Here is a 27,240-nt window from a genome sequence, read left to right on the forward strand (position 1 = left end):
TGCTTATTCATCCAATTACCCCATGTTTAAGAGCGAGTTCCGTCCAGTTTTTGACCATCCCTTAGGTGGGCAGGATGCAGCTAGCTGGTTGCTTGTTATACATCAGTGGCCTCGTTCTGTGGCCGATTGCGCGGTCGAGTTCAGGATCTTAGCCACAGAGAGTCATTGGGACGACAGAGCCCTCCTTAGTCGCAAGGGCTTGAGCAACACTATCAAAGACCTCATCGTCCAAGACAGTCCAGAAACCCTTAACGACCTCATTACTATGGCTCTTAGGATGGACTCTCGGCTACAAGAACGCCGTTTGGACCGAGCCCAATGTATTGCCCCTCATCCTGCCCCTAGTCGCTCAGCCACAGTAGCCACCTCACCATCCACTTCTGGCTCGACCCCGCCCCCTCTCCAGCATGTGCTACCTCCTACCACATCTACATCCGGGTCAGGAGAGCCCATGGAGATTGGCCGTTCTTGGCTCTCACGAGAAGAGAGGGAACACAGAATGGGTAACTAACAGTGCCTCTATTGTGGTAAGGAAGGACACTTCATCCGGGCCTGCCCAACCCGCCCAAAAGACTCCGCTCACCCGTAAGGGGCATACTGGTGAGCAAAGCTTCTCTTCCCCAGCCCCAATGTAAACTTAATCGCCTATTCCCTGCTACCCAAGCCTGGGGTAAAGAGACCTTGTCTGTTAGCGCCCTCATAGACTCTGGTGCAGACAAGTGCCTTATGGATGCCTCCCATGCTCACCAGGCGGGTATCCCTTTAGTCCCCTTAGACCACTCCCTCTCTCCCTGGGCCATCGACGGGCATTCTCTGGGTACTATCTCTCACTCCACTGAACTTCTCACGTTCAGTCTTTCGGGTAACCACACTGAATCCATTCTTTTCTTTGTTCTGCACACCCCTACAGTGCCCCTGGTGTTGGGAAGACCGTGGCTGGAGAGGCATGCCCCTCACATCTCCTGAGCCTCTGGGCAGGTCATGGATTGGAGCACAGCATGTCATGCGACCTGTCTGCACTCCGCCCTGTCTCCGTCCAGTGGTCCCAGGTCTGTGACCTCTCCCCCGGATCTCACTGGTGTTCCCCACATTTACCATGTCCTTGCCCTGGTGTTTAGTAAGGACAGAGCCCTTTCACTTCCCTCTCACCGGCCATATGATTGTCCCATCGACCTCCTTCCCGGGGCCACCCTACCTAAGGGGTGGCTTTACAACCTCTCCCTCCCGGAGAAGGAGGCGATGCGCAATTATATCGCTGAGTCCCTTGACTCAGGAGTTATAAGACCATCGTCATCGCCCCTCGCAGCGGGCTTCTTTGTGGCTAAGAAGGATCGCAGCCTGAGGCCCTGTATTGACTATCGTGCTCTTAATGACATCACTGTGAAAAAAAGGTATCCTCTCCCTCTTCTTAGTTCCACTTTCGAGCCACTCACGCACACCCGGGTGTTCACTAAGCTTGACCTCCGCAACACCTACCACCTAGTCAGGATCAGGGAGGGTGACAAGTGGAAGACGGCCTTTAACACCCACCTCAGCCATTTTGAATACCTTGTCATGCTGTTTGGCCTCTCCAATGGCATGTTCCAGGCCCTTGTCAATGACATGCTCCAGGACATTCTCAACATCTTTGTGGTGGTGTACCTTGACGACATCCTCATGTTTTCCCGGTCTATGGAGGAACACCACCAGCACGTCTGCCTGGTTCTTCAGCAGCTGCTGGAGAACAGGCTTTACGTCAAGGCCGAGAAGTGCATCTTCCACACCAACTCCATGACATACCTGGGCAACATGGTGGAGGACAGGCAGATGCGCACTGACCCCGCTAAGGTCAAGGTGGTGGTGGAGTGGCCGCGACCCACCGACTGGACCCAGCTGAGATGCTTCCTGGGGTTCGCCGGCTTCATCCGGCAGTTCATCAAGGGGTTCAGCCAGGTAGCAGCCCCTCTCAACGCTCTAACCTCCCCCTCATGCCCCTTCTCCTGGACACCCGAGGCTGGGGCAGCCTTCTCCAGGCTCAAAGGTCTGTTCATTACGGCCCCGGTGCTCGTCCACCCCGACCCGTCGAGGCAGTTCATTGTTGAGGTAGATGCTTCTGACTCTGGCATTGGGGCTGTCCTTTCTCAGCGGTCTGAGGAGGACCAGACGGTTCATCCGTGTGCCTACCTCTCTCAGCGCTATGACCCCGCCGAGAGGAACTGCAACGTGGGCAACAAAGAGCTGCTGGCGGTTCACGATGCACTGAAGGAGTGGAGACACTGGTTGGAGGGAGTGAAGCTGCCGTTCATGGTATGGTCAGACCACAAGAACCTGGCCTACATGAGGACAGCAAAGAGGCTTAACTCCAGGCAGGCCCGTTGGGCCCTTTTCTTCAGCCAATTCGACTTCACCCTCAACTACCGCCCGGGCTCCAAGAATGTCAGGGCTGACGCCCTCTCCTGTCAGTTCCCTGGGGAAAGCCCGGACGTCCAGGAGGACCCCGACACTATCCTTTCCCCCGGCCGGGTGGTGGGTGTTGTCACCTGAGCCATCGACTCGGTGGTTAGACAGGCACAGTGGGCACAGCCCGAACAAGGCAGCGGTCCACGCAACCGGCGGTTTGTTCCCACCGCCGTCCGTCCGCAGGTGTTGGAGTGGGGTCAATCCAGTCGCTTCGCCTGTCACCCCAGCGAGCACCAGACAGCAGAGTTCATCAACCGGAGGTTTTGGTGGCCTACCCTTAAGGAGGACATCAGGGAGTTTGTGGCCGCCTGCACTATCCGCGCCCGGAGCAAGGCCTCCCATCGCCCGCCAGCAGGCCTCCTACAACCCCTTCCCGTACCCAGTCGACCATGGTCCCACATAGCCCTGGACTTCATTACAAGGTTCCCCGTGTCCCAGGGTTATGACACCATTCTGACCGTGGTCAACCGGTTCTTTAAGGTGGCCCATTTCGTTGCTGTCCCCAAGCTTCCGTCTGCTGTGGATACGGCGGACCTCCTAACCCTCCACGTAGTCCGCCTGCATGGCATTCCTTCAGACATCGTGTGCGACCGTGGTCCCCTGTTCATCTCCAAGGTGTGGCGGGCCTTCTGTAAGGAAATTGGGGCCACAGCTTAACCAGTTCTCTTAGTTGGCTTCATTTCCTCTCAGTGCCAATCTACCATGCTGTCTCCTCGGTTCTCTTCTAGGCTCCCTCCGTGACTTCCACAGCTCCCCGCATCTCCCTCGCTCCTCGTCCGCAGAGACCATCACCTTTTCCCCCGGACCCCCTCCAACGATCTCCCTCCACGTTTCTCCCCTGGACTCTTCCCTTCGGACTTGACTTCTTGGATCTCAGACCCGGACTTCCTCAGGCAACCCCTCGCTCACTCCATTTACATTGCGGACCACACTTAGCTTTACGCACGTTAGACACTAACTCTCCACACACCCACGTAGCACAGCACACACCCCATTTTCATTCTGTCCAGGCACCCACACACCACACACTAGCATATGTTTAGTTAGGTTTAGATAGGGACTTATTTTATTAGTAAAACCCTTATATTTGTTCCCTTGTCTCTGAGTCTCTGCCTCTGGGGTACCTGGCACATTTGGCTGCTCGGAATCGGTTGGGTTCATAATAATTCGTCTTTATTCTTTTTAAATCATGAAACCGTGACGGATAAACACGCATCTGAAGTCTTTTAATAAGGGCCCATTCTCCCGGTAGGTGAAAAAAGGCGTGGTTTGTCACCAAACCCGAGCACCGGAGAAGGGGGAGATATGCCTGGCAGAGATCTGCACTCAGCTGTGAGTTCAGTTGTTTTTGTTTTTGTCCCATGTGGTGTGCATGTGCGGTGTGGTTGCTGAGTGACATAAACGGAGATCTGATGGTGACGCAGCAACAGCTGCTATAGAGCACAGTGGTGTGCGTGTGTCCTGTGGTTGTTGAAGATCAGCTGGCTATTGATAGTTATGGTGTATTGTTTTTGCGGCTGTGTTGGCTGTATCGGCACCCATATGAGACATTTGTGTGTGTGTGTGTGGGGGGGCAGTTCGTTACTGAAGGTCCTGGCTGAAATCCCACTGTATGCTACTGGACTGTGTTTAAACCATACACCGAGGTACTTGAATTTCTTCGAGGTGATTTTAAAAGGAAGCGAGCCGAAAGGCAACCGACCAGTGCCAGCGCCAACAGGCATCATTTCGCCTTTCTAAACTTTGTAGCTTGAGATTTTGTCATTCTGTTAGTAAGACCATTAACTTACGGAAACTCAAAAGGGCCTGCGATATGTACAATAACATATCCACATAAAGCGAGCCTTTATGCTCCATCCTGCTCACTGAATTCCTGGATATTGATATTATATCTCAAAGCTAGAGCAAGTGGTTTCATTGCAACCGCAAATAGAAGTGGGGATAAAGGACACCCATATCCTGTGCCACGTTGGAGCTCAAAGTAGGTGGACAGATTATTGTTAGTGTGCACGACAGCCATCATATAAAAGTCCGATCCATGGTATGGGCTTGAGGCCAAATCCAAACCTCTCCAGCGTATTGGAAAAATAGCCCCACTCCACCCGGTCGAATGCCTTTTCAGCATCAAGTGAGAGCAGTACCGCTGGTGCATTGGGGGGAGAGGGGCTGTAAAGAGAGGGGCTATGCAGTATAAATAGGGGGTTATGTGCACCATGCTTGCTGATATATTTTGTTCTTCTTTTGTTCTTCTATTTCTTATTTATCTTTTATTTGTTTGTTTCTGTTTCTATTTTCTTATCTTGTATCTTGTTAGTTTTTAGTTATTAGAGCGTGAGTGTCTGTAATAGAACTCAATTTCCCCTCGGGGATAAATAAAGTATTCTGATAAATAGGGTGACTGGGTGTCCCGCTTTATGCGGGACTGTACAGCATTTTTATCCCTTGTCCTGTGTCCCACGTATTGAGATGATGTCCCGCATTTTGATTGGCTCTAGTTTTCAAAAGTCAAACCACTGCAGGACAGACACTTTTCTAAAATCTGGCTTTTCTCCAATGACTGTGTGGAAAGCACGGAAGGCTTGTCATCACAGGGCTGTGTCTGATGTCAATCAAACTGGGCCCACATGGGTCAAGTGCAGGTTAACCTGTCACTGTCTTCGCTGCCACAGGCTACACCCAATGGGCAAAATTGCGAGTCACTACAAAACCACTGCAGATTTAGGCAGAATATGATGGACAGTAACACCAAGAAAAGGAAATGCAGCTACAACAAAGACTGGGAAACAAGTTATGATTGGTTGAAGCCGGTGCAAGGCGAGTCCCAGAGAGTTTTTTTGCAAAATTTGCCAGAGTTATTTTTCAGTTTCATACAGAGGGGAATACGACATGAAGCGACATGGGACATGTGAGTCTCACAAGAAACGTGGTTCAGAAAGAGATGTGTCGATCGATGGACTCATTCCTACTGAAACCCAAAATGGTTGCCAGACAGATGAGGAAACAGCAGCTGAAATAACTAGTGTTTACCACACTGCAGAGCACTCCCACCTATACAGGTCAGCAGACTGTGGTAGTAAGCTAGCACCGCTCATTTTTCCAGACTCGGACGTTGAAAAATAAATGCAGCAGCAATGAAGCATGATCCTCCCAGTTTCTATAAGGCTGCACTCAACTACCTTGAAAAAAGTCGTATGACTTCTCAGACAACTACAAGAAGAATGTTCCAAGCTTGGCACTGAAGAGCAAGTTCACATTCTCCCATCTCTGTGATGCAGTGGAGGTCCTTCAGATAAGGGGGAAACTGGACATGGATGGACTGTATGATGAATACTGTGTGACTTTGCCACGCCAGCAGGAAATTGTGGAGAGAAGAGGTCCTGTTGTGGAGAAGTGGTCAACCTTGCTTCAGGGCACAAAGACACCAAATATGACTGCTATTGCATCTTTTCTCTTCAGCATCCCTGTTACCAATGCATCTGTAGAGAGAGTGTTTTACCTCATGACGGCAGTGTGGACTGACCAACAAAACCAGTGCTCTATGGAGCTTATCAAGTGTGAAATTAAAGTCAAAAACAACGTTGGATACGGTTGTAAGGAATTCAACACCTATGCACTCAAAGAGAAGGCCTTATTGGAAGCTGCACATTCAAACAAAAAGTATAAAGTCAAGAAGAACATGTAAGGTAAGATTAACTTTGTTCAGAATATAGAATAGAGTGTTGTGGGCCTCTAGTGTGGTGCTAGATTTTAATAAGGTGCTGTTCTTGTGTTTCAGCCAGATGCTTTCCATGGTGCTGGAAGTACATAGCCTGTGTGGGCCTGCCTGCAGTTGTTGCAGTGATGGACAAAACTGAAAACATTTATTTTCATTTTAGTTTTTGTTCCCTCCTGACTGGTTTTGATTTGTATTAATCTGATTTTATTTTATCTAATATTTTATTTTGTGCCTATTTTAATGCAATACAGTACTGAATTGAAAGACTTGAAGTGACTTTGAAGTGAATAAAACAGTATATGGTTCTACTCGAAAAGTCTGAATAACTTTAATATTATGGCGTTTGGACGGGCGGCACGGTGGCGCAGTGGTTAACGCAGTCGCCTCACAGCAAGAACGTCCTGGGTTCGAGCCCTGGGGTAGTTCAACCTTGGTGGGTCATCCCGGGTCGTCCTCTGTGTGGAGTTTGCATGTTCTCCCCGTGTCTGTGTGGGTTTCCTCCCGGGGCTCCAGTTTCCTCCCACAGTCCAAAGACATGTAGGTCAGGTGAATCGGCCGTACTAAACTGTCCCTAAGTATGAATGTGTGTGTGTAAATGTCGGCCCTGTGTGATAGTCTGGCGGCCTGTCCAGGCCAGGGCATCTCCCCGCCTGCCGCCCAATGACTGCTGAGATAGGCTCCAGCATCCCCGCGACCCTGAGAGCAGGATAAGCAGTTGGAAAATGGATGGATGGATGGATGGATGGTGTTTCGATGACATTTATATCTGTTGTTGGAGAAAATATAGGCAGGGTTGTATTAAGTATAACAGCAGGAAAACTATTGAGTGACATTCTGTTTAATTGCAGAATGGACAAAGTGTATATGAACACTTTTACTGCATAGTAAAGTTCCTTAATCTAAATGTGTACTTAAAAGAATGCAAACCACGACTTGAATCCCATGTCAGCAACCTGTCTGTCCTGTGTTATTGTACACAGTTTAGTCATAGCCTGTGTTGATGAGAAGAAGCACTGTACTTTTAACAGTTCTTGGGATAGAAAAAGGTAATACATGAGTGCAAGCAGACTATCGCAAAAGACCTTCAGAACTGTGAGACTTTAGCTTCCTTTTATGCTCACTGCATTTACTTAGCGTGGGAGTTGCTGGAGATTGCATTCAAAAGAAACATACTTAAGTCCTTCAAATGCTGAAGGCCTAACCTGTAACCTACATAAGGGGCAGAATAGAATTTTTTATTTTTTTAATTTACATAGACATATCAACTTTTAGACTACCTCTCAGCATTGGTAACGTGTCCCACATCATCCCCCACAAAAATGCTCTTTGTCCCACATTTGGTTTGTTGAGATCTGGTCACCCTAGCTGTAAAGTATATTCAAAAGGCGTCTAATGTTAAAAAAGAATAAAAGTTCTTCATAAAACCCGTTTGATCAGGTGATATGATGGAGGGAAGAATCCCCTTCAAGCAGCACATCAAAACTTAAGCAAGGATTTTAGCATCAGTGTTTAGAAGAGAAATTGAACAAGCAAAACACTTGTTAACATCTCTGGCTGACTGTCTTGTCCCTCATCTGTTTGCTTGTAAGAATAGATGTGGAACTGATGATGCAGCTCTAACATTAATGAATACTATCACTAAGAATTTACAGCAGTGTAGAAGCTATAACAGATTTTATTTATTGACTTTAGTTCAGTTTTAACTGTATGAAGAAAAACATTTTAATGAAGAAACTGTGACTTGAATGTCATACTGTGAACAGGACTTCCTTACTGATCCACCCCAGGGAGAGTTTCTCAGTGGGCTTAGCTTTGACCACGTTCTTGTGAATGTATGAGTGCCACAAGGTTGTGTTCACTCCTGTACATTTTTCTATCGCATAAATGAAATTCAGATAATGAATTCTGTTCGGCAAATATATATGCTGAGGATATAGCATTAAATATATATGCTGAGGATATAGCATTAAATATATATGCTGATGATACAGCATTACATATGCTGAGGATATAGCATTAAATATATATGCTGAGGATATAGCATTAAATATATATGCTGAGGATATAGCATTAATTATATACTGATGATATAGCATTAAATATATATTCTGATGATATAGCATTTATATATGCTGAGGATATAGCATTAAATATATATATATATATATGCTGATGATATAGCATTAAATATATATGCTGATGATATAGCATTAATCGGTTTGCTGCAGGAAAGAGCAAACCGATTAATGTTATATTAATGCTATATAGTTAAAATATTTTCATCATATGATGAGTTTATCAACTGGTGCGAGGACAGCGCTCTAATGGTTTCTGGGAGTAAAACAAAGGAACTACAAACCCCATTTCCAATGAAGTTGGGACGTTGTGTAAAACGTGAATAAAAACAGAATACAGTGATTTGCAAATCCTTTTCGACCTATATTCAATTGAATACACTACAAAGACAAGATATTTAATGTTCAAACTGATAAACTTTATTGTTTTTTGCAAATATTCACTCATTTTGAATTTGATGCCTGCAACACGTTCCAAAGAAGTTGGGACAGGGGCAACAAAAGAGTGGGAAAAAACACCTGTTTGGAACATTCCACAGGTGAACAGATTAATTGGAAACAGGTAAGTGTCATGATTGGGTATAAAAGGAGCATCCCCGAAAGGCTGTCGTTCACAAGCAAGGATGGGGCGAGGTTCACCACTTTGTGAACAACTGCGTGAGCAAATAGTCCAACAGTTTAAGAACAACGTTTCTCAACGTACAATTGCAAGGAATTTAGGGATTTCATCATCTACAGTCCATAATATCATCAAAAGATTCAGAGAATCTGGAGAAATCTCTGCACGTAAGCGACAAGGCCGAAAACCAACACTGAATGCCCGTGACCTTCGACCCCTCAGGCGGCACTGCATTAAAAACCGACATCATTGTGCAAAGGATATTACCACGTGGGCTCAGGAAGACGTGGGAAAACCATTGTCAGTTAACACAGTTCGTCGCTACATCTACACGTGCAAGTTAAAGCTCTACCATGCAAAGCCAAAGCCAGATATCAACAACACCCAGAAACGCCGCCGGCTTCTCTGGGCCCGAGCTCATCTGAGATGGACTGACGCAAAGTGGACAAGTGTGCTGTGGTCTGACGATGTCCACATTTTAAATTGTTTTTGGAAATCATGGATGTCGTGTCTTCCGGGCTAGAGAGGAAAAGGACTATCCAGATTGTTATCAACGCAAAGTTCAAAAGCCAGCATCTGTGATGGTATGGGGGGTGTTAGTGCCCATGGCATCATGGGTAACTTGCACATCTGTGAAGGCACCATTAATGCTGAAAGGCACATACAGGTTTTGGAGCAACATATGCTGCCATCCAAGCGACGTCCCTGCTTATTTCAGCAAGACAATGCCAAGCCACATTCTGCACGTGTTACAACAGCGGGGCTTCCTAGTAAAAGAGTGCGGGTACTGGACTGGCCTGCCTGCAGTCCAGACCTGTCTCCCATTGAAAATGTGTGGTGCATTATGAAGCACAAAATACGACAACGGAGACCCGGGACTGTTGAGCAACTGAAGTCATACATCAAGCAAGAATGGGAAAGAACTCCACCTACAAAGCTTCAACAAGTAGTGTCCTCAGTTCCCAAACGCTTATTGAGTGTTGTTAAAAGGAAAGGTGGTGTAACACAGTGGTGAACATGCCCCTGTCCCAGCTTCTTTGGAACATGTTGCAGGCATCAAATTCAAAATGAGTGAATATTTGCACACAAAAAAAAAACAAAGTTTATCAGTTTGAACATTAAATATACTGTCTTTTTAGTGTATTCAATTGAATATAGGTCGAAAAGGATTTGCAAATCATTGTATTCTGTTTTTATTTACGTTTTACACAACGTCCCAACTTCATTGGAATTGGGGTTTGTAGTTATTAGTAGTCAGAACAAATCATATTACTTCTGTCATCTTGTCCATTAACATCCTACACTTGTAGTGGATGAGCTGAAGTACTGGGGAACCCATTTTGACAATAGTCTAAATTTTACAGCAAATGTTGGCTATCTTTTTAAGAAAGTAATGCAATGTGCATATCTGTTAAGGAAAATGAGTTTCTCTGATTTCAGACAGGGTATTTCAGTATTGGCTGGGTACGGAAACTTGGGAGCCAAAAACAAACTGGCCAGAATTGTGCACTGGGACAGTAAAATGATTGGTAGGTCCCAGAAACAGAAGTCAGATCTATGTGCACATCAGGCTGGGTAGGAACCCGTCAGACACATCTGCTTTACACTGAATGCTTGTGCTTCCATTGGGGAGGCACTGCTGAGCCCCCAGAGCCATCAAGAACTTGTATACAAGGTCTTTGAAGATTTAGTCCATCACTTTATTGAATTCTTCACACTGATTTTGTTTTTTCGTTAAATCTTTTACTTACTTGAGATGGCTGCTGACTGTGCTGCTAGCTGTGTGTCTGTTTACTGTATTGTGTTCTGTTATGTGTCTGCTTGTATCTATCTGACCACCTTGTAAAGGTAAATTCTTGCTTATGTGGACAATAAAGGATTGAATTGTTGAATCATTAATCTCTATTTCAATCTGAAATCTGGAGATCCATGATCCAATGATAGCTCAACTAAGATACCGAGATATTTTTTAATTCTCACCCTAAACTTTGCCATTAGCCGATGCATTTTTTCTAAATATCATAGATTTTTAGATGTAAATTTAAATGTTGAATGATATCTTCTTTGCAAGTCAGTGCAACTCAGTGCTTGCAGTGCCCACAATTGGCTTCAAAATAGCTTTTTTGATATATGGTAAAAATAAAGTTCTGTATTTCTACTATTCAATCACACTTTCAACCCCTTGAGGGTTTTTAGGCAATTCTCCTTCACATTCTGTTTCCAATTATATATTGTACCTTTATTTAAATTTTCATGTGTAAACAAACAAACAAGCTTGCTTTTCTTTACACTAAATTGCAGAAGTGTTATTTACAGACAGTTCTTTACAGACAGTAAATTACTGTCTCTCATCCATTGCTGCTTTTTTCGTTGCCACCATCTATCATGTGTGACGTGAAGTGACTTGCCTGGCAAGAGGTCAATACTGATGGCTGCATGCAGCTGTTGTACTCTTACACTCAGTGTTTAATTAAGTAAGTCCTCTGATTTCATAGTGTTTTGGTTTTTTATTATTAATTTTATCATTGCTTCTGCCTGTCTGCCTGTGTGTCTGTCCTTCTGTGTCAAGATGAATGGCAGTGGCCAGGTTAAAGTCCCTAGTCATTACATCTCCTCTCAAGTTCTGGTCCCCCCTGGTCCAGCCCCCTCCCTGGCCCTGCCTACCTCTTCCCTCCCCAGGCTGTCACTACCTGCAGACTCCAAGGCCAGTACCACCTCTTCTGATGGGGGGACCAATTCCCCAACATCACCCAGTAAGTGGAATGATTGAAAAACTTGCCCGCTGAGGATTACGTGGCGTAGCTGTTTCTCTGACATTCTTGTCCTGGCTGACTTTCAATAGAAGCAATCATTGAACACAGCAGAACAAATCTTGTAAGGCACTTTAGACAAAAGCAGCTGCTAAGTGAGAACATGTAAATCTAAATATTTTTGAATTATAGAAAAACAGAAAAAGGTCAGACAGGACAACATATCTCAGGTTTGTCTTCCCCCAAATCCTAAATTCTAAATGTTTATTATGTTTACTGTGTCGTTATGCGATCAGCACACAGCAGCACTGGAACAAGGTCTAACGTGTAGTTTAAACGGCAGGTACGGGGTAACACCTGCAACAGCAACCTACATCCATTATGCACACTGCAGAAACAGGGTCATAAGGAGAATTAACAGTGTAGAAGTTCACCAACACACCAGCACACCAACACACCAGCACACAAACACAACAACATACCAACACACCAGCACACCAACATACCCGCACACCGACACACAAACACACCAACATACTAGCACACCAACATACCAGCACACCAGCACACAAACACACCAACATACCCGCACACCAGCACACCAACATACCTGCACACCAGCACACCAACATACCAGCACACCAACATACCCGCACACCAGCACACCAACACACCAACATACCCGCACACCAGCCCACCAGTACACCAACACTCTAACATACCAGCACACCAATATACCCACACACCAGCACACCAACACACCAGCACACAAACGTACCAGCACACCAACATACCAGCACACCAGCACACTAACACACCAACATACCCGCACACCAACACACCAACATACCAGCACACCAGCACACTAACACACCAACATACCAGCACACCAGCACACTAACATACCCGCACACCAACACACCAACATACCAGCACACCAACACACCTGCACACCAGCACACCAACATACCCGCACACCAACACACCAGCACACCAGCACACCCGCACACCAGCACACTAACACACCAGCACACCAAAACACCAACATACCCACACACCAGCACACAACACACCAGCATACCAACACACCAACATACCTGCACACCAGCACACAAACACACCAACATACCCGCACACCAGCACACCAACATACCTGCACACCAGCACACCAACATACCAGCACACCAACATACCCGCACACCAGCACACCAACACACCTGCACACCAGCACACCAACACACCAGCACACCAAAACACCAACATACCCACACACCATCACACCAGCACACAACACACCAACATACCAGCACACAAACACACCAACATGCCCGCAAACCAGCACACCAACATACCTGCACACCAGCACACAAACATACCAGCACACCAACATACCCGCACACCAGCACACAAACATACCAGCACACCAACATACCCGCACACCAGCACACAAACACACCAACATACCCGCACACCAGCCCACCAGCACACCAACACTCTAACATAGCAGCACACCAGTATACCCACACACCAGCACACCAGCACACAAACGTACCAGCACACCAACATACCAGCACACCAGCACACTAACACACCAACATACCCACACCAGCACACCAACACACCAACATACCAGCACACCAACACACCTGCACACCAGCACACCAACATACCCCCACACTAACACACCAGCACACCAAAACACCAACATACCCACACACCATCACACCAGCACACAACACACCAGCACACCAACACACCAACATACCAGCACACAGACACACCAACATACCAGCACACCAACACACCAGCCCACCAACATGCCAGCACACCAGCACACCAACACACTAACACACCAGCACGACAACACACCAGCACACCAACACACCAGCCCACCAACATGCCAGCACACCAGCACACCAACACACTAACACACCAGCACGACAACACACCAGCACACCAGCACACCAGCACACCAACACACAAACACACCAACAAACCAACATACCAGCACACCAACATACCAACATACCAGCACACCAGCACATGGCACACGGCGCACACGGCGCACACCAACACACCAGCACACCTACATAAAAGCGCACCAACACACCAGCATGAGTTTTTAAGTCCAGGGATGTGTTAGAACTTAACACAGCATACACGACACATGAAGCAAGCTAGAAGTTACTAGCTGGTAAAGTACAAAAATGTTCTTTGACCGACAGACGGGGGGTATAATTCAACAGACAGGGGGTATAATTCAACAGAGAGGGGGGTATAATTCAAATGAAAAGGGGGTATAATTCGAGAGGAAAGTTGGATTTAAAGAGACTCAATGTTTGTACAACTGTGGAGAGTGTATATGTAGGTGTGTGTGGAGAGTGTGTGTATGTAGTTGTGTGTGGAGAGTGTGTGTATGTGGGTCTTTTTGGAGAGTGTGTGTATGTGTTTCTTTGTGGAGAGTGTGTTTATGTGGGTCTGTGTGGAGAGTGTGTGTATGTGGGTCTGTGTGGAGAGTGTGTGTATGTGGGTCTTTGTGGACAGTGTGTGTATGTGGGTCTGTGTGAGAGTGTGTGTATCTAGGTTTGTGTGGAGAGGGTCTGTATGTGGGTCTGTGTGGAGAGTGTGTGTATGTGTGTCTTTGTGGAGAGTGTGTGTATGTAGGTATGTGTGGAGAGTGTGTGTATGTGGGTCTGTGTGAGAGTGTGTGTATGTGGGTCTGTGTGGAGAGTGTGTACGTGGGTCTGTGTGGACAGTGTGTATGTGGGTCTTTGTGGAGAGTGTGTATGTGGGTCTGTGTCGAGAGTGTATGTATGTGGGTCTGTGTGAAGAGTGTGTGTATGTGGGTCTGTGTGGAGAGTGTGTACATACACACAGAGTGTTGTGATGCGTCTAGTGCAGCAGTGTGTAGTTGGGGGGAAGGTGCATGTGTTCTTCCAACCCGCTTGTGTCCTTCCTGCCCTTAGCTTGCTGCCGCTGGCTAGCCCTTGCGGTGAATAGGGAAGCATCCTAGCGTGTAAGCCTTCCCTTGCCAGTACATAGCCTCTCCTTCACCAAGACTCCTGCCAGGCCTCCCCGTGGCCACACATGGTAACTGGGGTCTTGCGGCCCCAGGCTAACTTGGCAGGGGATCTCGGAGCAGCAGTGGGCCCCAGAGATATGGTGTGCAGGCCCACCCTGGTGGACACACCCTGGCACCTATCAACCACTGCCCCGCTGCCTTGTGGGTGAGTCTGGAAGACATAAGGCTAAGGGAGCTTACCCCAACAGAAAAGCAAGCTGTGGCGGCACGCTTCGAGGCGGTTTCCAAAAAACTGGATTTCCGGCAGCCCCCTGCAGTTGTGTGGAGGTGCCGGTCGTCTAGGGATCCCCCTTGCCATCGGAACCATCTCCTCTACAATCAAGTCATGTGGCGTTGGGAGAAGCGCACCCCCCATGCCACTTTAAAACCATCTCTGCGCAGGTATCTTCTGCTATCTGAGTCCTCAAAGGACCCACAAATAGAAGAAGATGGTCATCATCGGGCACGATGGACAACCAGCAAGCAAAGTGGAGAGTGTGTACATGGGTCTGTGTGGAGAGTGTTTGTATGTGGGTCTTTGTGGAGAGTGTGTATGTGGGTCTGTGTGGAGAGTGTGTGTATGTGGGTCTGTGAGGGGAGTGTGTGTATGTGGGTCTGTGTGAGAGTGTGTATGTGGGTCTGTGTGGAGAGTGTGTATGTGGGTGTGTGGAGAGAGTGTGGGTATGTGGGTCTGTGTGGAGAGTGTGTTTATGTAGGTCTGTGTGGAGAGTGTGTGTATGTAGGTCTGTGTGGAGAGTGTGTGTATGTGGCTCTGTGTAGGGAGTGTGTGTATGTGGGTCTGTGTGAGAGTGTGTATGTGGGTCTGTGGGGAAATTGGGGGAATAGTTTGGCTGTGGAAGTTCTGCAAAGTACACACATTCAGCTCAAAAAGCTCCAAAAACGTTATTTCAACAGATATAAGAGGAGGTATAGGGGGGAGGTAGACGGAGGAGGTGTAGAGAGGAGGGAGGTGTGCAAGTTTTATATTATTGATGATATTTGGTTTGCAAAGAGAACTGGGATAGTTGTTAATAAAGTGTGTATAAGATAAATATTATGGGTACATTTATAGAGTGTGTTAGATAAATATTATGAGTTAATTTATAGATTGTGTAAGGTAAATATTATGAATTAATTTATAGTGTGTAAGATAAATATGAGTTAATTTATGAAGTGTGTTCGATAAATATTATGAATTAATTAATAAAGAGTTAAGATAAATATTATGAGTTAATTTATAAAGAGTCTGTATGGTAAATATTATGAGTTAATTTATAAAGAGTGTGTAAGGTAAATAGTATGAGTTAATTTATAGATTGTGTAACGTAAATATTATGAATTAATTTATAGATTGTGTAAGGTAAATATTTTGAGTTAATTTATAAAAAGTGTGTTAGCTAAATATTATGAGTAAATGTATACAGAGTGTGTAAGATAAATATTATGAGTTAATTTATAAAAAGTGTGTAAGGTAAATATTATGAGTTAATGTATAAAGAGTGTGTAAGATAAATATTATGAGTTAATTTATAGTGTTAGATAAATATTATGAGTTAATTTATAGAGTTTGTAAGGTAAATATTATGAGTTAATTTGTAGAGTGTGTAAGGTAAATGTTATGAGTTAATTTATAGAGTGTGTAAGATAAATATTATGAGTTAATTTGTAAAGAGTGTAAGATAAATATTATGAGTTAATTTGTAAAGAGTGTGTAAGATAAATATGAGTATTTATAGTGTAAGATAAATATTATGAGTTAATTTATAAAGAGTTTATAAGATAAATATTATGAGTTAATTTATAGATTGTGTAAGGTAAATATTATGAGTTAATTTATAAATAGTGTGTATGGTAAATATTATGAGTTAATTTATAAAGAGTGTATAAGATAAATATTATGAGTTAATTTGTAAAGAGTGTGTAAGATAAATGTGAGTTTATTCATAGTGGTAGATAAATATTGAGTTAATTTAAAAAGAGTATGTAACATAAATATTATGAGTTAATTTATAGATTGTGTAAGATAAATATTATGAGTTAATTTATAAAGAGTTTGTTCGATAAATATTATGAGTGAATTAATAAAGAGTTAAGATACATATTATGAGTTAATTAATAAATAGTGTGTATGGTAAATATTATGAGTTAATTTATAGAGTGTGTAAGATAAATACTATGAGTTAATTTATAAAGAGTGTGTAAGATACATATTATGAGTTAATTTATAAAGAGTGTGTAAGTTAAATATTTTGAGTTAATTTGTGTGGGTCTGTGTGGAGTATGTGTATGTATGTGGGTCTGTTGGTGAAATGGGGGAATAGTTTGGCTGTGGAACTCCTGCAAAGTAAACACATTCAGCTCAAAAAGCTCCAAAAAACGTTATTTCAACAGATATAAGAGGAGGTATAGGGGGGAGGGAGGACTGTGATAACTGTGCAAGTTTTATATTATTGATGATATTCGGGTTGCACAGAGAACTGGGATAGTTGTTAATAAAGTGTGTGTAAGATAAATATTATGAGTTAATTTTTAGAGAGTGTGTAACATAAATAATATGTTAATTTATAAAGAGTGTATAAGATAAATATTATGAGTTAATTTATAGAGTGTGTAAGATAAATATTATGAGTTAATTTATAAAGAGTGTGTAAGATAAATATTACGAGTTAATTTATAAAGAGTGTGTAAGATAAACGTTATGAGTTAATTTATAAAGAGTGTGTTTGATAAATATTATGAGTTAATTTATAAAGAGTGTGTAAGTTAAATATTTTGAGTTAATTTGTTTGGGTCTGTGTGGAGTGTGTGTGTATGTGGGTCTGCGTGAGAGTGTGTGTATGTGGGTCTGTTGATGAAATGGGGAATAGTTTGGCTGTGGAACGCCTGCAAAGTAAACACATTCAGCTCAAAAAGCTCCAAAAACATTATTTCAACAGATATAAGAGGAGGTATAGGGGGGAGGGAGGACTGTGATAACTGTTCAAGTTTTATATTATTGATGATATTTGGGTTGCACAGAGAACTGGGATAGTTAATAAAGTGTGTGTAAGGTAAATATTATGAGTTAATTTATAGTGTGTAAGATAAATATTATGAGTTAATTTATAAAGCGTGTGTAAGATAAATATTATGAGTTAATTTATAGTGTGTAAGATAAATATTATGAGTTAATTTATAAAGCATGTGTAACATAAATATTATGAGTTAATTTATAGAGTCTACTACTACTTTCGGCTGCTCCCGTTAGGGGTCGCCACAGCGGATCATCCGTTTCCATTTCTTCCTGTCTTCTAAGTCTTCCTCTGTCACACCAGCCACCTGCATGTCTTCCCTCACCACATCCATAAACCTCCTCTTTGGCCTTCCTCTTCTCCTCTTCCCTGGCAGCTCCATATTCAGCATCCTTCTCCCAATATACTCAGCATCTCTCCTCCACACATGTCCAAGCCATCTCAATCTTGCCTCTCTTGCTTTGTCTCCAAACCGTCCAACCTGAGCGGTCCCTCTGATATAATCGTTCCTAATCCTGTCCTTCTTCGTTACTCCCAGTGAAAATCTTAGCATCTTCAACTCTGCCACCTCCAGCTCCGCCTCCTGTCTTTTCGTCAGTGCCAATGTCTCCAAACCATATAACATAGCTGGTCTCACAACCATCTTGTAAACTTTCCCTTTAACTCTTGCTGATACCCTTCTGTCGCAAAACACTCCTGACACTCTTCTCCACCCACTCCAACCTGCCTGCACTCTCTTTTTCACCTCTCTACTGCACTCCCCGTTACTTTGGACAGCTGACCCCAAGTATTTAAACTCAGATGTCTTTGTCACCTCCACTCCTTGCATCCTGACCAATTTATAGAGTGTGTTAGATAAATATTATGAGTTAATTTATAAAGAGTGTGTAAGATAAATATTACTAGTTAATTTATAAAGAGTGTGTAAGATAAATATTATGAGTTAATTTATAAAGAGTTAACATACATATTATGAGTTAATTTATAAAGAGTGTGTAAGATAAATATTATGAGTTAATTTATAAACAGTGTGTAAGATAAATATTATGAGTAAATTTATAGAGTGTGTTAGATAAATATTGAGTTAATTTATAGAGAGTGTAATACATAAATATTATGAGTTAATTTATAGTGTGTTTGCTAAATATTTCAAGTAAATGTATAGAGTGTGTAAGATAAATATTATGAGTTAATTTAGAAAGTGTGTAAGATAAATATTATGATTTAATTTACAGAGTGTGTAACATAAATATTATGAGTTAATTAATAAAGAGTGTATATGATAAATATTACGAGTCAATTTATAAAGAGTGTGTAAGATAAATATTATGAGTTAATCTGTAAAAGGTGCGTTAGATAAATATGATGAGTTAATTTATAAAGAGTGTATAAGATAAATATTATGAGTTAATTTGTAAAGAGTGTGCAAGATAAATGTGAGTTTATTCATAGTGGTAGATAAATATTGAGTTAATTTAAAAAGAGTATGTAACATAAATATTATGAGTTAATTTATAGATTGTGTAAGATAAATATTATGAATTAATTTATAGAGTGTGTAAGATAAATATGAGTTAATTTATGAAGAGTGTTTAAGATAAATGTTAAGAGTTAATCTATAAAAAGTGCGTTAGATAAGTATTATGAGTTAATTTATAAAGAGTGTAAGATAAATATTACGAGTTAATTTATAGAGTGTGTAAGGTAAATATTATGAGTTAATTTGAGAGTGTGTATGATAGATATTATGAGTTAATTCATAAAGAGTGTGTAAGATAAGTGTGAGTTTATTTATAGTGTTAGATAAATATTTAGTTAATTTATAGAGTGTGTAACATAAATATTATGAGTTAATTAATAAAGAGTGTATATGATAAATATTATGAGTTAATTTATAAAGAGTGTGTGAGATAAATATTGCGGGTTAATCTATAAAAAGTGTTTTAGATAAATATGAGTTAATTAATAAAGAGTGTGTAAGGTAAATATTAGAGTTATTTTATAGTGTGTAAGGCAAATAGTATGAGTTAATTTATAGAGTGTGTAAGATAAATATTATGAGTTATTTCATAAAGAGTGTGTAAGATAAATATGAGTTAATTTATAGTGTTAGATAAATAGTATGGGTTAATTTATAAAGAGTGTGTAAGATAAATATTATTAGTTAATTTATAGTGTTTAAGATAAATATGAGTTCATTTATAGTGTGTAAGATAAATATTATGAGTTAATTTATAAAGAGTGTGTAAGATAAATGTTATGAGTTAATTTATAAAGGGTGTGTTAGATAAATATGAGTTAATCAATAAAGAGTTAAGATACATATTATGAGTTAATTTATAAAGAGTGTGTATCTCTCCCTCCGGGAAATACCACCACAGTTCTTCATACAGATGACTTTTATTCACACTTCGCCATTCATCACCGTCGAATTATAAATACATACAGAAATACACAAATACAGAATAAATATATACACAAATTAATAATATAAAATGTACAGCAAAACATACACGCTTGCATGCTAGCTGAGCTAACAACGTAACGTTACCTCACTGGCTGCATATGACCAAGAGGGTATGAGTCCAGTTTGAAGAATCTTCCCAGAAAATCCGTCTTCCAAGTCAAAACTCTTAATAAACATAAAACATAAACCTTGTTTCCAAATGAGCATTAAATGATAACTTAGAAACTTAAAATAGGAGACATGAAGCGAGTGACGACCGTAAACTTGTCAGCGCAGCTTGTCTGCTTCTCTTTGGTGACGTCAGTTCTAGTGTCGTCGACAGAACGCATGCAATGCATGGAATCAGGGCGTGTTACGTTAAAAAATGTCCCTGTGCAACAAATCACAACTCAGTAATGTACCATATCACTTTTCATAAAATAAAGTCTGCATATTAACATGCATAATATCAATTAGATTAATTACTCTAATTAGGCTTGGCCAATGATAAAATTAAAAAAAATAATGACAAATAATAATATTTGGCAGTTAAACTCCCACCAAATCACAGCTATCGTGATTTCACTTTCTCAACAAATATTTATGAAAAGAAAACTAAACGACCACTACTCTGCTTCAAGCAATAGAAGTCTTCTGTATAGGCCTATCAAGATAGGTTGGTTTAGTGATGCGTTTACCCTGATCGTCTAGTGAGGAGTCACTGAGCAAAAGTTTCACCTTTCTGACTCTTCCATCTGTGCTAGGATAAACTTCTGCTGCTCTTGCTATCTTCCACTGGTTTCTAGGAGAACTGTCCTCACATAGAATAACTATGTCATTAACGTTTGTATCTCTCTTATCTTTTTGCCAGATTTGTCTTTGCTGCTACCACTGCTGCAGATAACTCCAGCCGTGGTACAGTGGTTACTTTGGTAGGTGCAACACGCGCTTTGCCTATGACTAGCGAGCAATGGACCTCACCATTGGTGTTGACTACTCTGAGATAGCTACACTCCCCATAACCTATGACGCTAGCATCTGCAAAGTGGTGGAGCTCATACTTCTTGACATCTGAGAAGTGCGCTGGGATGTAGCATCTTCTGATCTTTACTTGCGACAGGTTTTGTAGAGCTTGTATCCACGCTTCCCACTGTATTCTGAGCTCGTCTGGGAGTGGCTCGTCCCAACCAATGTTGTCTCGACACATTTGTTGTAAGATCTGTTTCCCCAACAGGATGAAAGGGGCGACGAACCCCAAGGGGTCGTAGATGGAAGCCACAGTGGATAAAACTCCTCTTCTGGTCAGTGGGTGTTCCTTGACCGTAACTCTGAACTGGAAATCATCAGAGGAGACACACCATTGAACACTAAGAGCTCTTTCCATGAGCGGCTCTCCCAAGACCATATCCTGATCTTTGACGCTTTCTGTACACTCTTCATCTGGTATCGATTCCAGTACCTTCTTACTGTTTTAGACAAACTTGTGCAGTCTGAGCTTGCCTGCGCTGCATAGCTGTCTAGCCTCCTTGACGAGCTGAACTGCCTCAGTGTCAGATGCAACACTCACCAGCCCGTCATCAACATAAAAGTTCCGCTGGATGAATTTTTTTTTTAACTTTGTTTATTAAGTTTTACATGAAAATACAAGTGCGCCACCAGTGCATTACAAAATGTTTTTATCCAAAACAGGTATAAATATTGTAGTGGGAAATGCCTGGGGATGTACTTGGAATGTTGCACTGGGCTCGTGCAGCTAGAGGACCAATCACAGGTTAGCTCGCGCTGTCACAGACGCAACTATATTAGACACCGCGGGAGAGACAAAGCGCCAGAACTGTTTAGTAACCATATCGTAGACTGTCACCTTAGCGTGGGATAGAGCAGGGAAACCTAGCGTATCCTGGGCTAGACAGTAGATACGGTGGCTAGCAGTGGTAGTGTTAGCAGCAGACTGCCTCGGTACCTGTAGCTAGCTGACTACCCCCGAGAGCTTCCCCAGAGAGACTGAGAGAGACATTCACCCGGTCACAACGGAGCCAGAGTACAGAGAGAGAGAGAGACACGCACCCCGGAGAGCAGCCATCCATCTCCCGCCCCGCCTAGAGCTCAGCCGCCCTGTTCCATCACCAGCCCTGGTCCCAAGGTGAGCTTGCTAACCCATTAGCACACGGCTAACTAGCTAACTAGCAGGCTAGCCCTAGCATTGGCGCAGCTATCTAGCTAACGGTGGTGAAGCCCGGTTTGTCGCACCTAAAAGTCCCCGCCTCCATCCATAGTTACCCGGGCTATAGAAAAACCACGACAAGTGGTGTCAGAAGTGGGATAAAAGGTTGGGATTCGCCATAATCTCAACACCGGAGGATCCTGCCCCGGTCACATGGCGGCATAATTCAGCCTGCACACTGTGAGCTAACCCAGCTAGCAAGAAGCCATTTTGTACTTCTTCGTGAAGTAGAACCCCAACGAAAAAAGTGAATAAGAAACTTCTTTATGAAGTGGAACCCAAACGAAAAAGTGAATAAAAAGACTCATTAGTTTCTCAATGCCATTCACACTGAGGATATTGTTTTTCACCGAGTTTCACCCTGAAAGTGCACAAAAGGACGTCCAGTGGCGCTAGCTAATTAGCATTAACATTCTGCAGCATTTCAAAGCAGCATTTAGCAGCTTTTTGGCGGCATCGCTATAGCTAGCTAGCAACTGAGTGAGTCAGCCATTTTGTGAAGCACTGTAATTTCTTCAGTAGTCACGTAAATCAGTGGAAAAATAAAAATGTCACAGGACAAAGAAAATGTAAAAGAACAGTCTGAGTTGAGTCTGGATGGTGCTGGTGTGGGGACAGAAGACCCCGGAGAGCACGCCTGGATGAAGCTCCTCCTGGCGCAGATGGAAACCATGAACCAGACCCAGGTTCAGATGCAACGCCAGATGGAAAACATGGAACGCCAGACCCAGGTTAAGATGCAACGCCAGATAGAGATGCAGATGGAGGCCCTCACAGCGCGTATCGATGGACTAGCGGAAGTGGTGGCTAAGCGATCTCGTCCCCCCACACCTCCCATTCAGCGCACCGATTGGGCCCGTCATCGTTCAGATATCCAAGGTGAGCCTCCCGGTTTGTCGCCCATCGCTCAAGTAGTGAAGCAAGGGGTTTCTCCTAGTAGCCCTCAAAGCGATAGTGGTGTAGGGTCGGCAGGGGCTGTGCTTGGAGAACGAACTAGCAGAACGGTGCAAGACATGAGCCTACTCTCGCAGTTCACCCCGGCCCGGGAGAACCCAGGGGCCAGACAGCGAGACGGCGCTGATCACCTGTTGCCAGCAGCTATGGCCGCAGTGGCTAACTTGAGCGACCGGCGCAACGAGGAGACGCCAGCCAGGCCGAGCAGCAAAGCGGCCCCAGCAGCCCTGCGCTATACAGGAAATGGACCCAGTGAGCCCGCACCACTTACCAGCACTCCGATCGGTCATGGTGGAAAAAATGGAGCGACTGCAGTACCACCCCCCGACGGGATGCAGGGTGGCCAAATGTCCCTGGACAGCAACGGCGGCCGAAACCTGCTGGATGACAGCGTTGGAGGGCAGGCAGGTTCCTCTAGAGGTCAACAGAGCCAGACAGGAGACCTTCAAAGTCGGAGCGGCAACCGAAGCTCACAAGGTCCCGACCGAGGACACGAAAATGACATCAAGCTCCTCGCCAATTTTGATGGTAAGGGCGACTGGGATAGTTTCGTTGGACCATTCGAACGGATGGCGAGAAAGAGGGGCTGGACCGACGAGACCTGTTTGGACGCCTTGTATCTCCGACTGAGGGACAACGCCATGTCTTTTGTCATCGCGCAGCCGGCTCCGATAAAAGATGACTACCACGCGCTCATCACCCAGTTACGCCGCCGCTACGGTAAAGAGCTGCCTGAGGGAACTGCGCGCCGTAAACTCAGCGAGGTTAAGCAGGCCAGAGAGATGACCCTCTATGAGTTTGGCGAGGAAGTGAGGAGACTTGTCACACTGGCATACCCGCAGGTTGGTGTTACACTGCAGGAGGCCTACGCTGCAGAAGCCTTTCTGCGCGGGCTGAAGAACCAAAACATCGCGTATGAAGTCCTGGGGGCAGAACCCAAAACACTAGCTGAAGCAATCAGGAAGGTTGAGGCACGCGAGTATGACTTTAAAGCGACGCTGGGGCGAGAGGTTGAAGGAAAAGGGAGAATCCGGCGAGTAGCATGGGAAGACGAGCGGCGTCGCGATAGCTCTCCAAGTCCTCCGCCGGTAGGAGACAGCATGAGCACCCCCGAGCTCAAGACCCTGGCCAGTGGCATCGACAACATTAACAAGGTGCTCTTAAACATCGAGCGGTACATGGCCAAAGAACAAGTAGGAGTGGAACGGGGAAGGATGCTTGAGCGGGCTACCTACGCGCACACGGGGCAACGCGCGCAGCGGTCCCCGAGCCCAAGTTCCCGCAGCAAAGGGACCTGTTACCAGTGTGGAGAGGAGGGCCATTTCAAGCGAGAGTGTAACTCACGGTCACCAAGCCCGAGGGCTCCAAGGAAGGTCAGCGAGCAGCCATCAGTCAATCTCGGCCGAGCCTCGGGGAATGGACCCAGTCTCGTCATTCCCATCACCGTGAACAGCCTGCAGCTGAAGTGCATCGTTGACACAGGGGCCGAAGCCACGGTGATGTCCCGAGACACATTCCAACGATTAAATCTGGCCGACCAGCCGAGCGTCGGAATCGCCATTCTGCGTAACGCTGAAGAGGGTAAAGACATGGCTGAAACCCCGAAGTATAGGGTGACCATCCGCTTGGGCCCCAAGACCATCGAATGGGATGTGTTCGTCGCGCCCATCCGCGACCCCTTCCTCCTGGGCCTAGATCTCATGTTGGCCGCTCATGTCACTGTATCCGGGGGAGGCCAGGTCTACGTCGAAGGGGAGCCAGTGGCCACAGTTATCGTGGGTACGTCCGTGGGGGAGTACGCCGTCTCTCGCGTACTGCTGCAGGACTCTTTGACACTATCAGCGGAGAGCGAGCAGGACGTCTGGGGTGTGGTGGAAAGCCCCAAGGCAGGTATCTCCGCCGTCCTGGAGCCTGCTGGCCTCACCGAGGGAGTTTCATCTGGCAGTGTGTTGGTCAACGTTGCCCCACACGTCCCTGTGCGACTGTGTAACCTGATGCCGAAAGAAGTTAGGCTGAAGAAAGGAGCCTGCCTCGGCGTGCTAGTGGAGGCGGAAGAGGAGCTTCAGGCCCCACAAGAGGACGACATGAGCCGAAAAAATGAACCAGCCACAGTCCGACGGATGGAGTCGTCACCAACTATGGGTCTGCCCGACCATCTGTCGTCCCTGTATGAGTCCGCCAGTGAAGGGTTGGATGAGGATCAGCGGAGGGCCCTGCAACAACTCCTGATTGAACACCAGGGCGTGTTCGCGGCCAGTGACGCGGACCTGGGGCGCTTCGATGCGGTCCAGCACCGAATCAACACTAGCGAAGGCCAACCTGTCCGACAACCGGCTCGGCGCACGCCCCTGGGCTTTCAACAAGAAGAGGAGCGGCACCTGAAGAGCATGCTAGAGGCCGGAGTGATTACACCATCCACTTCAGAATGGGCCTCTCCAGTGATGTTAGTTAGAAAGAAGGACGGAGGTGTGCGGTGGTGCATAGATTATAGAAGACTCAACGACCTGACTCTCAAAGATGCATATCCACTGCCGCGGATCGAAGAGTGTCTGGACACCCTCGAGGGGGCCACTGTATTCTCGACTTTAGATATGCAAAGTGGATATTGGCAGATTGGAGTGCACCCGGATGATCATGGAAAGACAGCCTTTATAACACGCTATGGGCTGTTCGAGTACACCCGAATGCCCTTCGGGCTGTGCAATGCGCCCGGCACATTTCAACGTGCGATGGAGGTGGTGTTGAGAGGGTTACAGTGGAGACACCTGCTTGTATACCTCGACGACATCATTGTGCTGGGGCGTGGAGTCGAAGAGGGTCTGCAGAGCCTGGGGAAGGTCTTGGAGCGCATCCGGGCGTACGGTCTCAAACTCAAGCCATCTAAATGCCACCTGCTGCGGAGGGAGGTCCTGTTCTTGGGGCATGTCCCGAGCGGAGACGGAGTCAGCCCGAACCCGGAGCTTGTGAAGTCTGTGAACGACTGGAGGACCCCAAGAAACCTCACTGAGCTCCAGGCTTTTCTCGGCTTGTGTAACTACTACAGACGGTTTGTGCGAGGATTTGCCCATCTGTGCAGCCCCCTCTACGAACTTCAGAAAAAGGGGGATGAGTTTAAGTGGGGCGACACACAACAAGTAGCCTTCGAGGAGTTAAAGGCAAGACTCACCACGGCACCTCTTCTGGCATACCCCACTCGAGATGGACTGTTTCTGCTCGACACTGACGCGTCCAACACATGCGTCGGAGCTGTCCTGTCACAGATGCAAGCAGGAGAAGAAAAGGTCATAGCCTACGCCAGTGCACATCTGCAAAGCACACAGCAGCGATACTGCGTCACACGCCGAGAGCTTCTGGCTGTAGTCCGCTTCACACGGCAGTTTCGCCACTACCTGTTGGGCCGGTCGTTCATCATCCGGACGGACCATAACAGTTTGATTTGGCTGTTTCGGTTCAAGAGCCCAGAAGGCCAGCTGGCGAGGTGGATCGAGGAGCTGAGCCAGTACGACTTCAAAATCGAACACCGGCCAGGAGTCAAGCACAGCAACGCGGACGCGCTGTCCAGGTCACCCAAACCCGCCTGTGACTGCTATCATGCTGGGGAGAGTCTGGACTCGCTGCCTTGTGGAGGTTGCTCCTACTGTCACCGTGAACACCACCATTGGGCAAGGTTCAGCGACGATGTGGATGATGTGGTCCCGCTAGCGATCCGTCGAACTGACTCGGAAGAGAACACCTCCGGAGCGGCAGAAGAGGGCGTTCCACCATCGGCTCCAGGAGGAGAGGCAGGAGGCCTAACGATGTCACAACCTGTCAATGAACATCAGAATGGTGCTGAAGAGAGTGAACCACCTGCTATCAACTGGTTAGCCCAGTATTCGACCAACGAGCTAGCGGAGCGCCAGAGGGGAGACGCCGTGCTAGCGAAGTTGCACCAGTGGAAGGATGA

The 27,240-nt window shown here is 45.2% G+C and overlaps 1 protein-coding gene across 8 annotated transcripts in view; it reads left to right on the plus strand.

Annotated features, from left to right (window-relative positions):
* Nucleotides 1–27,240, plus strand: part of nfic (nuclear factor I/C) — a 408,020-nt gene that overhangs the window by 348,144 nt on the left and 32,636 nt on the right. For all 8 annotated transcript variants that reach the window (XM_056275685.1, XM_056275684.1, XM_056275690.1 and 5 more), the window contains one exon: nt 11,418–11,601. In XM_056275685.1, the coding sequence (XP_056131660.1) occupies nt 11,418–11,601 (184 nt within the window). The remainder of the gene's footprint in view (nt 1–11,417; nt 11,602–27,240) is intronic.

The sequence above is a fragment of the Lampris incognitus genome, chromosome 3 (genome assembly GCF_029633865.1).
Source record: "Lampris incognitus isolate fLamInc1 chromosome 3, fLamInc1.hap2, whole genome shotgun sequence".
Lineage (NCBI taxonomy): Eukaryota > Metazoa > Chordata > Actinopteri > Lampriformes > Lampridae > Lampris > Lampris incognitus.